Source organism: Microplitis mediator, chromosome 1, assembly GCF_029852145.1.
Source record: "Microplitis mediator isolate UGA2020A chromosome 1, iyMicMedi2.1, whole genome shotgun sequence".
In the NCBI taxonomy this organism is placed as follows: domain Eukaryota; kingdom Metazoa; phylum Arthropoda; class Insecta; order Hymenoptera; family Braconidae; genus Microplitis; species Microplitis mediator.
The window spans coordinates 26872101-26888390 of NC_079969.1; the positions used below are offsets into that span (position 1 = coordinate 26872101).

Sequence of the window (16290 nt, forward strand, 5' to 3'; positions counted from 1 at the left end):
TGTAAGGAAGGAAGCGAGAGCGGGGAAAAGGTGGGCACGACATCAAGCTTGCTTGCGCGTCTCACGGAGGACAAGAGGGTGGTGATATATTGCCAGGAGTAACCTACCAGTCATCCCTCACCTCTCGTGCAGCCTTAGACCGACGGGCTCTCGAACCACCCCCGGTTTTTATCCCCAAGTGAAGGAGATCTATCTCCATAATAACCAACAGTTTCCCACACGTTTCATCAGAAACATCAGCATCATTCCGACATCCTTTCTTCCTTCCTTTCTCTCCTTTTACCAAAAATGACGTTAATATCCAGCTTTATGTCCACTTCCTCTAGTACTTTCCTTTCTCATACCGACCTTGCAAGGCTGGTTATTAAATTCCTCAGCTTCCTAGAATGCTGCTCCTCTCGTGCTACGCCACAACAGAGAAATCCACGGGTCAGAAGTACCAGCACCGGCAGCAGGCTCATCTCCACCTGGTTCTCACGCCACGGGATTCGTGCAGCACTAAGCCGTCTACTGCGACCACACACATCAGTTGGCTCTCTCGCTGTTTTACTTGCTTGTAAACATAAACATACACATCCACGTCCATATACATCCACAGAGGGTGCAATCTTCGCTGACAGGAGTCAGGGATTCAGCGTAATTTTTGCTGCTGCTGCTGCTGCTTCACTAAGACCGAGTGAGGATAGAAAAGAAGAAAGAAGAAGAAGAAGAAGAAGAACCGAACCAATGGCGTGTCACGGATATGGCGTGCCAAGTTGTAGCTTGGAGATTCCAGCAAAGCAGGAAAGATGTGTCCCTTAAGACCAAGGAGAAGATATGCCTCAGCAATGTTAGTAATATCTACATTTCGAATTTCACGCGAGCATCGGCAGCAGTACTACTGCGAATAAGGAGCTTCTTGACGTTCCCACGGATCGTATGGTTGATGATGCGTCTCCTATCTTCTCTTGTCTCCACACACCCCTTCCCACGCCCCATTTCACTCTCATTCTCATTCTTATCCTCTTTATCCTCCTCCTCCTCCTCCTCTTGTTTATGATGATTCTCGTCCATTCAGTCCCACGAAGACCCCCTCGAGTTCTACGAAATCCGCCACGTACTTGTTAAAAAAATTCTGCGGTTATTAAATAGCACGCTTTCATTTTTAACGATATTAACATACGTGGGTTGTTATTTTGTGTTACCCCAGGCCTCATCATCGTCGAACCGGGAATCAGCGTTAGCGCTAAAGCTTTTTGAATTTAAATTTACGGATGAAGATGAAAATAATGAAAATCCCGCAGCTGCTGCCACTGCCAGTTTTTGCCCGAGTTTTTGAAAATATAATTATTTTAAAATTATAATATATAATAGATATATACCGGCAAAAATAAAATGAGACGATATAGAGATAGCGACGTCGGTGAACAGATTAAGCTTAGGAACGAGAGATTTATGGAAGTACCAGAGTAACAAGCAACTTTTTCCGATCCTCGTCCAGGCCTTCAGTTAGGCTCGGGGGCGGGATTAGCATAAGACAGCAGCTGCAGAATTTTATATTAATCCAGCTAGGTGCCGACAGGTTTCTGTCCTGGTCATTAAACCCAAAACTTTATTATTCCCTGGTTATTTTTTATTTATTTTTTTAAACTATTTACATTTTATTTACTTTTTTCCCCGCGAGTCGAGATAAAGTTGATAGAGGAACTAAAGTGGAAGTAGGTGGTGGTGTCGGGTCACAAGGGCGAGGACCCAGGGACGAGGACGAGGACGAGACGAGTAAAGAGGTAGAGAAAGATCTGGACGGCGCTGCTGGAGACGTTCAATACTCTGTAGCAGCGACGCTGAGCCAACGCCATTGGCTACCATTTTCTCTCCAGTATATATGTACATCTGTAAATATATATGTACATATATATATGTATAATATAAATGTGTGCTGAGTCCTTGTATATATATAGAGTGGAGATACCGAGTTCCAACTCCTACTCAGTATACTCTACTTTGCTCTCTTGTACCTGAGCACTCTCTCGACGTTACTGCTCTTCAGGCCAGTCCTTACCCGCGCTGCATGTCGGGACAACCGAGAGCCTTCGCAACAAAACCATCCAGAGCAACCGTCTTTCTCATCCACTCGAACCCGGCAACTGCTCTCTCGTCTTCCCAGAGCTCCCGGAGAATACTCACCCTCGGCAAACTCTCCTCCACCCTTCACCCTTCACCCATTCCACGCGCTCCAACTCAACTTCTAACTCCCAACTCCTATGGACGCCGGAAGTTCCGGAGACTGCAGGTACGACTGCAGATCAAGCGTAATTGGACGACGAGCTTTACCCGTTAGGAGTTTCGGATGCCGGAAAAGCATGTAAAATACCCTTGTTGTTTGATCACAATGTATGAGAAATACAAGAGCGACCTAGAGATTTGAGAAACCATCAAACTCTTTCGCCTCTCTCTCTCTCCCGCTATCAAACGAGCTATCAACCTTCAACTCTGAATCAAATATCCGGCTCCTACAAATTTATGATGAAAACTATGAGATTTTAGTCAATATCAACTTACTAATCAATTTACTGTTATATGCAAACCTCATCAATACTTTTTCCTAAAGTTAACGGACCATTGACAATTTTCGGAGTTTCTTTTAATGCATAAATAACGAAAAAAAAATAAAAAGAAAAAAATGCGCATGTAGAAAATTAGAAAAACTACAAGTGCAATTTTTTAAAATATTTTTTTTTTTTAATTTACCGACTAAAAAAAAATCCAAAAGTTATAAGATGTCAGTTAACTTCAGGATCATTAAACTCAAATCTAAAAATGATCCTGAAGTTAGCAGACAATTCAAAATTTTTGGATTTTTTTTTTAAAATTAAATTTGAAGAAAAAAAAAAACTAAAAATATGCACATGTAGAAAATTTAAAAAACTACAGGTGCAATTTTTTCAAATATATTTTTTCTTCTGGTTTATCGTCTAAAAAAAAATCAAAAAATTATCAGACGTCTGCTAACTTCAGTATCATATCTAAAATGATACTAGTGAGCCGACGTCTAACAATTTTTAAATTCTTTTAAAAACGATAAATGTAAAAAAAAAAATATTTTAAAAAATTGCACTTATAGTTTTTTAAATTTTCTACATGTGCATTTTTTTATTTTTTTTTTTTTTTTAATTTAATAGCTGAAAAAAAATTTCAAAAATTTTTAATTGTCTGCTGACTGCAGGATCATGATCTGAAATACGACCCTGCTGTTTCTAATATTTAAAAATATCAAATTATCATATAAATATAATTCGAAGCATCGGGTGGACTGATTTGAGCGATGGTCATTATCTGGTGATCATCAAAACTCCGTGACAAAATCTTACTCGTTACCCTGCTGACCTGGACCTCGCTGGTAATTTTTATTTATCAAACTCCAGCATATTTATGTAGACCAAACTGTTACAAGTCATCGAGCATGAAGAATTTCGTGAAAGTAAATGCAGTCGCTCTTGACCATTACTTTAAATATCGACAAAATAAAAGCGTCAAAGCTGTCAGTGGCCTTCGGTGTCGACCTTCGTCACATCAAACAACAAACGTCAGCTTCGGCCTAAAAATTATCATCATTATTAATTATTGCTCACAATCACCTGATCCTATCACTGCCTCATTATCACATAAATAAAAAAAAAAAATAATTTACATACGTAATTTCTATAAAAATTTATTTTGTTGTTCAACAATTAAGATACTTTTCATATATATAATTCATAATTTGTAGATACTTATTAATAAATTATCAAAATAGACGTAACGAAAAATCGAGGCACTGTCGGATATCAAAATTTATATTTATATATTTATAAAAACTTATTCGTTACTATATTATACTACTGAATAATATTAATAAAATAATTTCAACGGTATTTAATAAGCGGATAATAAAAGCGATATAAAAAAAGGCTTAGTGGTGAGGTCGGAGAAAACGCACCAGAGTATCAATCTCACAGGATTGTTGAAAAGGAAGAACGAGTGTAAAAGCCATAGCCATGAGAAAGGGCGAGACTGCTTTTGCCTTTATCTTTATCTTTGATTTTGCTTCCCCCTCCCTTTGATTGTCGGCCCCGCGCACCGCGTCGCGCCTCGATTTATTACTCGATTATCGTGTACGATAATAATCGCATTGATTCCCACCAATGCCACAGTATGCTGCAGTTGTTATGCCAAATGCAGAAGTAATAGTAGCAAATAGTATAAACTAAGTAGTAGTAGTAGTAGTAGTAGTAGTAGTAGTAGTAGTAGAAGTAGTGGTAGCAGTGGCAAGGAACGAGTCATCGGTTTCTATTGCAGTCTCACACGCAACGTGTTAAGATTCAAAAGTTTCGCTTAGATCTCAACTCACGGCACGGCATTCAACAATTCTAATTTTTTATACAACTGAGACTATTATTATACCGAAGACGGGAGTTTACTCTTTCGCATCATCGACAACGCTAACGATCGCAACATCATCATTTTTATCATCTGTTTTGCTATTTTTATCAGCAGTACTGAGATTACTCGAGACTTTAGCAGTTTCGCTGGGTTGACTCGGCGCTGATTCACTTTTCCTGGGACTCTGAGATGAGTCGTCGATGGTGATGGGCTTGTCAGCGCAACCGGCTTGTGAAGCTGCTGGAAGAGTCGCTCTAGCGTTTACTTTAGAGAAAGCGGTGATGATGGAAGATGGAGATGGAGATGAAGATGAAGAAGAAGCCTTGGGAAACTGCTCGCCCCTTGCGACGGAAATCAGAGCCACCCTCTTTGGTGGTTTGTTCGTCGGAGGAGCAACCGAAGGCTTCGGACTCGGCACAGGCTTCGCAGACAGTTGCCTCTTCATCTCCTCCTGAGTTATTTTCTTGGTAAACTGGGTAATCAAGGGAGTACTCTTCTTCTCCTTCTCTTTGTCTTTATCTTTATCTTTATCTTTATCTTTATCCTTGTCCTTGTCCTTGTCCTTATCCTTCTCACGATCTAAATCCTTATCGATTTTATCAGACTGCTCGGCCGCTTCATTAACTTTCTTACGTTTGGGTGTCAAAATATACTTCCAGGTGTTCGGGATCGTCAATTCTTCAGTGAGATATTTTTTCCTCGTGTTTTCAGGAACGTACCAGCAAGTCTTCAAGTGCATCGGACCCTCTTCTGGGCAAGACATCCGTTTAGCCAACTCCCGGATCTTCTTGCCGACGGAGATTTTCGACAGACGTCGCTCATCGTTCGGATACTTTCGGTTCCAGTATGTGATAAATTCTTTTATCAAGAAAACGCGAGCGTTAACGTTCCCGTGTATAAGACGAATCAGGTCCGGCAGAGCGTCTTCCGGTACTGACGTCTTCTTGGCACCAGCTGAGCTGGACTTTTTATTTGACACCGACTCGTCGCAGTCATCAGACAGCTCTGCTTCTGCGGTGCTCTGTAAAATAACTGGAGTTTCCCGCACCCATATTTGCCGCGCAGTTAAAAAATTAACCAGCTTCGGTGGAGCTAAAATTTAAAATATTTTTATCAGTATTTCAATTCCTTCATTAAAAGTAAACCTCCAAAAATACTCACTGTTTTCAGGATAAGAATTAAGAGGACCCAGCCAAATACAACCAATGACTCGAGGTTTTATTTTAGAAGTTTTTTCACTCCTTTCTTCCTCGAATCGCTCACCGAGAATTTTTAGTTTAAATTTCTGTGACTCCTCAGACTAAATAAATTAAAATAAAATATAGTAATTTATTTAATTTTCTATAATTAATTAATTAATTAATTAAAATAATTTACCATGTGTTCTTCTTCTTCGCCGTCGGCTTTAGCTTCTTCGTCGGACAAGTATCCATGGGGTACCATAAACTCATTGTCGACATCGTACTCATTGTCATCAGGGTCTTCTTCCTTCTCGTCATCAGAACCGCGCAGCGATTCACCCGGTTCCTCTTCTTCCCATTCGTCATCCGAATCCACTTCATAATCGAAGCACTGCAATGAGACAAAAATCCATCAGTACGAGTGTCAGTAAGTAAAAAAAAAATGGAAAATCCAGGAGCGCAACTCACTCGCTCATTCAAAAAAAAAAATTAATAATAAATATGGCAGCTAAATTTTTTTGATGAATTGACAATTTTTTTTTCCAAATATTATTTTAAAAATGACAAATTGAACAAATTTGGACGAGTGTGAATGTTTTTTTAAGTGAATGAATCAGCTGGGACAGAGTGAGTATTAGTACGCAGAAAAAAAAATATTTCTTGACACAAAAAATTTTTTTCAAGACAAAAAATTTCTGATCCTGAAGTTAGCAGTCAATTAAAAATTTTCTGATTTTTTTTTTAACAAATAAATTACGAAAAAAAAAAATAAAATAAAAATATGCACATGTAGAAAATTAAAAAAGCTACAGGTGGAATTTTTTATAATTAATGATTTTTGAAAAATTCAAAAATTATTAGTCGGCAAACTTCAGTATCATAAAAATTTTTATGAGTGTGAATGTAGCAGACATCAGACAAATTTAAAATTGTAAATAAATAGAGTAAATAATTAAAAAAAAATATTTACAAAAAATGCACTCATTAATTTTTGAATTTCTTAAATACGTATTTTTTTTTAATTCCCAAAATTAATTGTTTACTCAATTTATTTAATTTTAAATTTGACTGATGTCTGCCACATTCACGCTCATAAATTTTTTGTCTTAATTTCACAATGAAAAATTTCAGCGCCAATAAATTTTTTTCTGTGTAAAAGGCATCTCATGCTCGCAATAGAGTTGCGGAAAAAAAATGTAAAATAAAAATAAAATATAATTATTCAATGTCAGTTTAAATATAGCGAGATTTAATTTAAATGAAATGTGGTGACAATGAATAAGCAGGACGTCGGTCACTATCAGGCACTTCCTCGAGTCGAGTGATATCACTCTCTCTCGAGCGGCTTACATTATTATGTGCACTATAGTCGAGACTAGAAACAAACTCTTTATAGTTAATTCCTCTATTCAATCATTAGTCACACAAGAGAACCCAAGAGTACGGGGTCGCGATCCGTCGGACCTCATCTGCATCGTTCCACTCTTTTATACTCGTCCGCGACTCACGATAATCCATTAACTATCCGCTAAATTAATGTGAGGTTCTACAAAAGTATAACAAGATCAATGAGATCTCCGATAAATTAGCGGCCAAAAAAATGATAACAACTATCACCTTGCTCGCGGAATCGTGTAGAAAAATTTTCAAGGGCCGCGTATCAGTTCAGTATCAGCCCGACAGGAAGAAAGATTTGATAAATATATAAAAAAATAATTAAACAAAACATTTAAGTGAGCGAGTGAACAAGCAAGTTCGCGGTGGGTCTCTGTCTCTCATGAATCAACGTCGATTTGATCAGTACGCGGGCATCAATTACGAAGATGCTCGCCGAGTTATTTATTTATTATCATCATCGGGCGCGAACCCCACAATCTTACCATCTTACGATCGATTGATTCGACGGACCCCCTGCGTCACGTTAACTCACTAAAATTTTTATACAATACCAGTGATATTATTTACTCGAGCAGCTCACGGCAGCGTAAGTATTTTATTTTATTTCATTTATTTAATTACTTGCTTGCTGTGGAACTTTAAATAAATCGTTGACGCATTAAACAGCCTACAGCTTTCCGGTACTCGAAAAATTTTATCTTATCGCTTCGTGACAGGATTCTTCCTCACTAGATGAGACTCTCTTCGCACTCTCTTTTATATTTAAATATCCGACTACCAGCATCTGGGCACAAGTGTCATACCCTTAGCACACACTTCCATATATATATTTATGAGTGTCTCTTCTCAACACATTAAACTCATCTGAAGCAAACCAGGATACTGATAAAAAATCGTGTTAAATCTAACGATTAAAGGTGATAAATTATTAACGACATGTGTAATACTCACACCACGACCGCTACTTATATTAATATGAGTAAACTATTTAGTACTGATACTAATACTAATGCTGGGTACACTGACTAGGAAGACGGGCCATGTGTAATGATCTGTTTTATGCCCAATCGAGATGATATATCGAGTTCCGCAGCGAGCACGCAAGATTACGCTCGGACTAATCGCCCAGAATTTATCCCCCAATCGCGATAAATCTCGAGTGCGTGTACTGGGGACGTCATTACTATTACGCTGCGGCGAGGCACAATCGACTAATGGATAATGCTCCCAGGGCTAATCCAGTTCCGCCTACCATTTATCTACTAAATAAACAACTTAAAAATCCCCATGTAAATTAAACCAACAACAACAACAACAACAGCGACGACGACGACGGTCTCGATATAAAAACCTGGCGGCTTTATCAGATATAAATCATTATTCATTTACTCCGGGCATGGCAAATAAAATAAACGAAACTGAATAAAAGTACGGGATTATAAATTCGATAGAATCAATCACACGTCTGATATTATTAATACCGGTGATTATATTTACTCAGATGCTTTTACTCGACGATGATTTGTCGTTTGGTAATAGAAAAATTATCAGGTTTGTTGTTGTTTTTTTTATGTGTAAGCGACTTGAGAGTTGGACTGTAATGTTTAATCAATCATGTCATATGTGAGATAGAAATACGATCGATCGATAATCGATTGCGTCTGGTTATGTGTGATGTTAATGTAAGTCGTTATTATAACGAGTTGAGTTTAGTTGTCTCGGTATGGATGATGATCATCATTATTGTTGTTATTATTGTTATTATGATGATGATGATGATGATGCGAGCAGCATGCGCGCGTGATAAAACCCCGAAGCGATTTAGAACTGCATATGCGGCATTGAACGCACGTGGATGCTGATACGTGCGTGAGGCAACATATATTTATATATTTAATAGAAAAGCGTCATCAATTGAGCACAAGCAAGATTAATTATTTATTGACTCATTTAATCTTTAGAATTATAGAAAAAATTATTCAAATGATTTAAACTTCCCGCGGAAATTTAAAATTTTTAAAATTAGGAAGTTGGTTTCGGTCCGATTTTAGAAAATCGAGTTCTCAGATCTCGATGTTTTGAGATCCTAGGAAAATTTTCTGACCATTTCCGGATGGACATCCGTCCGTATGTGAGCTCGAAGACCAATAGTAAAATTTTTGAGTTCCCTGAGCTCAAAAAATAGCGGGAAGTTTTGGAGTTGGCCCACAGGATCGACCGTTTTTCAAATTTTTCTATCAGATACCGATGCTCCAAAAAAACGTCTAATTTTTTGCAGTAACTCTCAGCGGTGACGTAACACAATGAAACAGGAGGGAGATTTGTAAATGGAAAATCCATCGCATGTTAACGCTGTTCCGATGGCGTACTTGGATAAGGAATGAGTGACTCTCGAGTTTAACGCGATCGGTTTCAATTTCACAAGCCTAATGTGTGTAAAATAAAATATCGTTACAATATATTTAACAGATAAATTAAAATCCCATGTGTGTGTTTCTCTTCATGATAATTTTCCATTTAATATACTTGTGTATATTTATTTATCAAAGTCTGTTTTATTTTAATTTTTTCTCCCTCTACCTCTAATTGTAGATAAAGAATAATTCAAAGTTGTAAATATCGTGCGGTTTGATAATTCGATTCTCTGGATCGTGATACTTGAACTTAACCGTTGTCTGTCTCTATACTCTGTTGTGCCGAATAATGCGGATGTTGAAGAGCACTCACGCAATTTCCGCGTGCTTAAATATCGCACAAATCTATTCCAATTATTTGGAGATGGTTAGTAGACATGCTGATGCTTTGCCAGCGATATTAATCCTACTCAACGCTCGGCACATTGTCCGAGGTCATGCTTTTATTTAACTCAATTCTTTACCGCCAATTCCCGTAATTTTCAAATCATTCCCGAAAATTGACGTTTTATTTACGGATCTCGAGCCATAAATAACTTAACAAATATTAAGTGCTGGTTGTCGCACAAAAAACAAATAAATTCGAGCCATGTGTTGCTCAATGTCGCATTTAATTGATCAGAAATAACTTATTGTGCCGTCCAGCCGCAACTTGTACCCAGATCCCGACAATGATCTAGGCGTCTGGATTGCGGAGCGTCGATCGATGGATCCCCGGGGAACCACCGGCGAGCCGTCACCGAGTGGCACAGAGCTCAGATATCAGAGCCTCGCGACGCCGTACCACTCTCGCACACGCTGTCCGATCAACCGAAAGCTAGTTATTATTTTGTCCCATATCTTGGTCTCTTATCAGAGTCCTCTTGTTCGACCATCCAGCACACAAATGTATTATCTCTGGTCTCTCTCCACTGGCCAGATCAACTAAAATAATTCTCGCACGCGTTGGCGTTTTAAATCCAAGTGGAGGGATCATTATCACCGACTCTTCGCACTCGCTCTTCACCTTCTTCTAAATGTCGCTACATGCTCTGGATCAGTTCCGGACAGTCATTCGTCCATAACGGTCTATCTTTTGACAACAACCAGTGACTATTCAATTAAATTTCCTTCAATAAATTAAACCACGAGCCAAATTACTCGTTAATTTGCTAAAATAATTATTTACTGTAATTAAAAAATTTAAATCATAGACCGCAGCTTAAAAATTAAACCGGTAGTTTAAAAAAAAATAATATAATTAAAAGTTGAGATGATTGAAGACGCGACAATGTTTGATGTGAGTACACGTGGCCGAAGGTCAAGGATTAATTACTATTCAGTCATATAAGTCATGTTGTAAATTATTGGTCAGTGGTCTTATCGACTGGTTAAATTATATAAACTATTTGTTAACGATTATAGTAGCCGCTGTAGTAATGAGAGTAGTAAAGCATTTGATAATTTAAATGATAATTAAAACTAAACGAAACGCGAGCATCCAGAGGTCATCTTCTTACAGATAGCGAGTACAAGTTAAGAAAGATTGTAACTAACACGAAACAATTTGCCATCGAGTGCATATAAATATATATTTATGAGTAGTCATAACGCGTCGCCGGGGGTTACAGGCTGAGTTAGTACCCGGGATGACTTGCCGGAAGACAGGGCATGAGTAGGATTTTAAAACTAGCGATATTAGATTGACTACATGAGCGTGATAGCTGATACGAGAGACAAACTCGTAGTTTTAGATAGATAGATAGTAAAAGTCGCGTGTGCGATGCTTTTGTTTAGCGTGCCTTGTCAACATGCCTGATTGAAACGTCCGGGAGAAATTGAAATTGCATTGGGGGAACCAGATAAGAATCTTTTAGGTGCGCCAGAGGTGTAATGCATGTGCGACGAGGACACGAGATATCATCAAACTGTACAGTCATTATTCATCCGCTGATTTATTTATTTGTCATTTTTTTATAGCCTCGACTTGTAGTCATCCTGCAAGATTGCTAATTTATTTATTTATTTTTTTATTTATTTTTCTTTTCAGAAAATGACAGATGAATTACTTTTCTCGGTGCTGGGGTTGAAGATGGATGAGACGGGAGAAATAGCGCCCACGACTCTGCCTTGCGACTACGAGATTCCTTGCAGTCTTGAGAACTCGGACTTCATGGACCTGAGCAGTTTTACCAGCCCGGCTGCTGATAGCTTGGAGTGTTACACGGACTTGAACTCTAGCTATCAGACAGAAGCCTGGAGTGATTACACGCCGACAAGTGTCTCCGAGGCGTCGCCGTGTCTGAGCGAGCTCAGCGAGTTGGACTGCGAGCTGGACTGGTGTCTAGACAAGACCTGGAACTCGGGGTTGCCTGAGAGAACTCCGATGTGCACGCCGGGGTGCGAGAGATTCCTTCACTTGCCGCCGCCGAAAGTCACCACCGAGTCGCCGGCGAGTTTACAACACGACGAGCCGCTGCTGGTGCTGGGAATTGATCTCAGATCACTGGAGAACAGCATGGATTTAAACAATAATCCGTTCGATGGCAACATGATGTACTCGACTTCAGCCAATGCAGCTTTGGCGACTCATGATTACACTAATCGTAGCATGGAGACCAATGACGATCGCTGTTTTCCTTGTACTTATCAAGGATGTTTGAAAGTAAGGACATAAAATTATTTTTAAATTTACCAGTGACCAGTGGAATTTACTAAATTTTTTTTTCAGGTTTACGCCAAAGCTTCACATCTGAAAGCGCACTTGAGACGTCACACAGGCGAGAAACCTTTCGCCTGCACTTGGGCAGGCTGCGGCTGGAGATTCAGTAGATCGGACGAGTTGGCCCGACACCGGAGATCTCATTCAGGGGTGAAACCTTACCCCTGCGAGATGTGTTCCAAGAGATTTGCGAGGAGCGACCACTTGGCTAAGCACCGCAAGGTCCATAGAAAAAACGCGTACACTTTTCCTGGCGGCAGAGGCTACCGAGGGAACAAGATCAACGTCCAAGTTTGATGAGTCAACTCCCAAGACGGCAGACGAGCCTCCTCAGTATACATTTAATTATTAATTAATGATAAGATACTATTTTTAAAACAATATATAATAATATTGTAGGCTTAATCTTTGACTAATTGCAACTAATCGACAGCTGATTGTTTTTGTATTTTAAATTCAGTTTTTAGTTATTAATTAATTTTAGTTATCGGCTGGAGAATTAATGGGTTTTATGACCCGAATTTTCGCCGGCGCACTTACTATTTTAATACTATTGTATACTTGTATTGATAATTATTATGTTTGGTAATTAATGTTGGTAAATAAATAAATACTTAATTTTACTCACCGAGTCTTTGGCGAATGGTCGCCGGGGAGTTACCGAGTTGCTTTTTTTTCTCCAAGTACCCCAATAAGGCGGCCGACGGTTTTCGCTGAAGAAAAGTAATTTTATCCGGTGCTTTTCGACCGGAGGAACTTCATCAATGCAATTTAAATTATCGTCATCTTCCTCTGTTTGAAAATAAGAAAATTATAAATATGAATGATTTAAAAAATATAATAAATTGAATACAACAAAATAAATACCAAGAATAGTGACATCATCTCTGGCTTCAAAGGGCCAAGTTTTACCGGATCTGCGTATTTTAGTTCTATCACTTTTTATTTCATGTAAATACAGTTTCTCTATCGTGGGATCCTCCAGTTTGTCAAAAAACGATTTCTCATCATCGGTCAGAGTCCTCCGAGAAATAGGAGCGACTTTCATGTAAGCTTTCACTTCAAAAGGCTCAAAATTACAAGCGCCGACATCAGTTTCCTCGACTGTGGACTTCGCCTCCTGTTTCTTGGCAACGAAAAAGCTGGCGAACGTCGACGCAGCTTTTTGTTTCTTGCGCTCAGCTTCCAACTTCTCTTCCTCCTTCTTACGTTTCTCCTCTTCCTTAGCTTCCTCCCGCTTGCGCTTGTCCTCCTCCTTGGCTTTTTCCTTCCGTTCCTTTTCTTTCTGCTTCTGCTCGATCTCCATCTGCTTCTTCAACTCCTTCTGCTCTTTCTCCTTCCTCTTCAACTCTTTCTCAGCTTCTTTCTTCTCACGCCTCAGCATTCTCGCCTCATTCCTCTCTTTCTTTTTCTCAGCTTTCAACTTTTCTCTCTCCTCGCGCTTCTTTTCGCTCTCCATTTTTCTGAACAACTGCTTCGGGGTCAAAGCCTTGCGTTTTTTGGCCAATTGCTCAGTAGATTTATTCGTCGGCGTCCTGTTGCCTTTTTCCGAGTCCTTCTTATCGTCTTCATCATCCGATTTCTTATCATCATCTGATTTCTTGTCATCCTCATCCTCGGAGGTCGTTGTCTCCGACTCGGTATCACTGTTATCCAGAGTATCAATCGATTTATCATCAGCTTCTTTGTCTTTATTTGAACACGAACCCGGTTCATCATCAGCTGTCGAGATGTCCATCACATCAGCACTCGAATCCTCTTCCTTCGCTTCCTTCTCCTCTTCCGCTGGCAATTCCACTCCAACTTCATCAGCTGATTCATTATCACCAGTGTCTTTATCTTTCACGGCATCATCGCACCTATTGAGCACAACGACAGCTTCTGGATCCAGTCTTACCCGTTTTTCAGGTTTATCAGACTCTGCACTGTCTTTGGAAGTAACTTCTGATGATTTCTGTAGATACTTCAGCAAAGTGTTTGGTTTCATGACACCTCTGTCATCGTCACCGCGTTTTTTAGGATTGATAACGGTGTCAGTATCATCAAGATCATCAAGATCAATAACTTCGGCAGTGTCATTGTGTTTATTATTCTTGTCATCAGTTTCAAAGTCACTGACCTTTGATACCGTGTTTTCTTTTCTTGCTATTTTTGGCCCTTTGTCAGATTTGCAGTTACTGGGTGATGGTGATGACAATTTACGCTTTTTATTGTTTGATTTAAAACTGTTTGGAGTATCCGGTGAGGACAATATTTGAAATGGTAACCGTGCTATTAAAAAAAATAATAATTATAATTATTATATTAATTAATTAATAAATAAAACAGGTGTCATAAATAATAACAATTATTTTAATTACCTTGGACTAATTTTTTCGGCTTCGGAGGAATTACTTTAGTGACAGTACAGACTTCAGATATTTCTTTAGTGTCATCCATCTTCATATAAATTTATGGAGCTGGAAATTTCGGAATACCAGAGGATTAAAAAAAATAAAACAGCAAAGCCAGAGCATAACCTCTTAGTTGCTGGAGAATTTTATATGGATACTTACCTTTGATGCCAGTAATTGTCTTACGAATTAATAACAGTATCACATAACATTTAGTTAAAATAATAAATAAGTTATTTTTGTTAAAAATAATATTTAATTGATATCATGATTAATAGCCGATTGACAGAGTAATTAAATTCGCGAACACTCGGTCTTTGTAATAAAATCCGCGGGAAAATTACCTGGAGTGGGGGAAATTATTTTTATTCCACGGAGTTTGGTTTTTTAGGCAGGGTAGTCTGTGACATGATTTTGTTCTCAAAGAGGCTTCACTAGGTGGAAATACTGACAAATTCTTCAACTGTCTCTCTCTTACCGACTTTATTCTTAAATTTGCATTCAAATTTTAAAAATTTTAACTTTTACCTGATTTGAAATTTAAAATTTTTTGATGGAATATTTTCTGTCCGTGTGTCCGTATTACCCCTTGGTAAGTTAAAAAAAAAATTTAGTCTGTTTCTTCACTTGTAATTTTAATTTATGGAGAAAATAAAATGGCGGCAGAATATGATAGAAAAATATTTGAAATATTAAATAAAAAAAAAAACACTTGAGTGTTTAAACAAACCTTGGCGGGGAAATAATGTGCAGAAGGGTGTCCTAATACACTTGGAGATTTGAATTAAATTGCTCCGAGTGTATTGCAGCTAAAAAACGTCACTTAACTGCTATTTCCCCACCAGACGATGCCAGATGATTTTGCTCAGGAACTTGGAAGTTGTCAGCATCAGCATCAGCAACACTTTACACTAGCACTGAACACTTAACACTTTACACTAACACTCAACACTTAACTACACCATAATAGTCACTTTGTACAATTTAAATAAATTTTACAATCACTGCACAATTTTACACAACTTGACTGCAATATTGAGTTTCAATTCAAACGTAAAGAAGGATCTGGACTACTACTGACGTCGATGATACTGACTGCCGCTATCGAACCGTCAGTTGATTACAACGCAATCGATTTTGCGATTCATTCGACCGCCCCACTCTAGCAAAAATTTGAACGTTAAAGCGACGCGCAGTAGCGCCAACGGCGCGAAATTTCAAAATTGAAATTTAATAATTGTATTAAAATTTATTTATGTCAATAATTATATTAATTTGACTAAAAAATATGGTCTACATTTTTATTTTTTTCATCAATAGTTTGTTAATTATTCTCACTACTTGCGCGGTAAATTTAAATATTCGAAAAATAAATTATTAGAAATTGGAGAAAAATTAAAATTCGTAAGTCAAAGTAAAATGGCGGCAGAATATGATAGAAAAATATTTTTAAAAAAACACGCAAATGTTTGAACAAACCTTGGCGGGGAAATAATGTGCAGAAGGGTGTCCTCCCAAGTGGCCAAATGTTAACTTTTTCGTATCGAAAAAGTTAACAAAAAAAATGTTAACATTTATATTGAGATGTAAAAAGGCAAATTTTTATCAACAAATATCACTACTAATGTCCAGCAAAATGTTAACTTTTTTCTGTCTCAAAAAGATAACTTTTTGGTAACAAATTGTTAACTATTTATTGACATTTTCATAACTTAATGTTGACATTTTTCAACTTTTTGTTAACAAATCACAATGTGTTTTTGGTTACCAAAAACATAACAAATTGTTAACTTTTTATTGGT

At 38.1% G+C, this 16290-nt stretch overlaps 2 protein-coding genes across 6 annotated transcripts; one reads left to right on the forward strand and one right to left on the reverse strand.

The window, feature by feature from the left end:
• Positions 1-3683: 3683 nt before the first annotated feature.
• LOC130662922 (chromatin assembly factor 1 subunit A-like) lies at positions 3684-14843 on the reverse strand. The gene is made up of 7 exons (XM_057461897.1): positions 14651-14843; positions 14456-14554; positions 12963-14366; positions 12724-12887; positions 5779-5973; positions 5563-5701; positions 3684-5493 (listed from the first exon to the last, which is right to left on the reverse strand). Exons 2-7 carry the CDS (start codon positions 14538-14540, stop codon positions 4436-4438), a joined length of 3045 nt encoding a protein of 1014 aa, XP_057317880.1. The 5' UTR covers positions 14541-14554; positions 14651-14843; the 3' UTR covers positions 3684-4435.
• On the forward strand, positions 6966-12721 carry LOC130662928 (Krueppel-like factor 16). Of its 5 annotated transcripts, none has more exons than XM_057461935.1 (3): positions 6966-7566; positions 11424-12038; positions 12105-12719. In XM_057461935.1, exons 2-3 carry the CDS (start codon positions 11427-11429, stop codon positions 12390-12392), a joined length of 900 nt encoding a protein of 299 aa, XP_057317918.1. In that variant the 5' UTR covers positions 6966-7566; positions 11424-11426; the 3' UTR covers positions 12393-12719. The 5 variants fall into 5 exon arrangements, with proteins under 5 accessions (XP_057317918.1, XP_057317893.1, XP_057317910.1 ...); XM_057461910.1 differs by lacking the exon at positions 6966-7566 and adding an exon at positions 9669-9761 and having other exon boundaries at positions 12105-12721; XM_057461927.1 differs by lacking the exon at positions 6966-7566 and adding an exon at positions 10313-10673 and having other exon boundaries at positions 12105-12720.
• Positions 14844-16290: the final 1447 nt, after the last annotated feature.

Bases quoted from the DNA above. Each gene is read 5' to 3' on its own strand.
- LOC130662928 (XM_057461910.1), top strand. From the start codon at position 9,684: ATGCGGATGTTGAAGAGCACTCACGCAATTTCCGCGTGCTTAAATATC. The intron at 9,762-11,423 runs GTTAGTAGACAT...TTTTCTTTTCAG, and splicing joins ATTCCAATTATTTGGAGATG to AAAATGACAGATGAATTACT. The intron at 12,039-12,104 runs GTAAGGACATAA...TTTTTTTTTCAG, and splicing joins CTTATCAAGGATGTTTGAAA to GTTTACGCCAAAGCTTCACA.
- LOC130662922 (XM_057461897.1), bottom strand. From the start codon at position 14,540: ATGAAGATGGATGACACTAAAGAAATATCTGAAGTCTGTACTGTCACT. The intron at 14,367-14,455 runs GTAATTAAAATA...TTTTTTTAATAG, and splicing joins GCCGAAAAAATTAGTCCAAG to CACGGTTACCATTTCAAATA. The intron at 5,974-12,723 runs GTGAGTAAAATT...GTCTCATTGCAG, and splicing joins GACCATTCGCCAAAGACTCG to TGCTTCGATTATGAAGTGGA.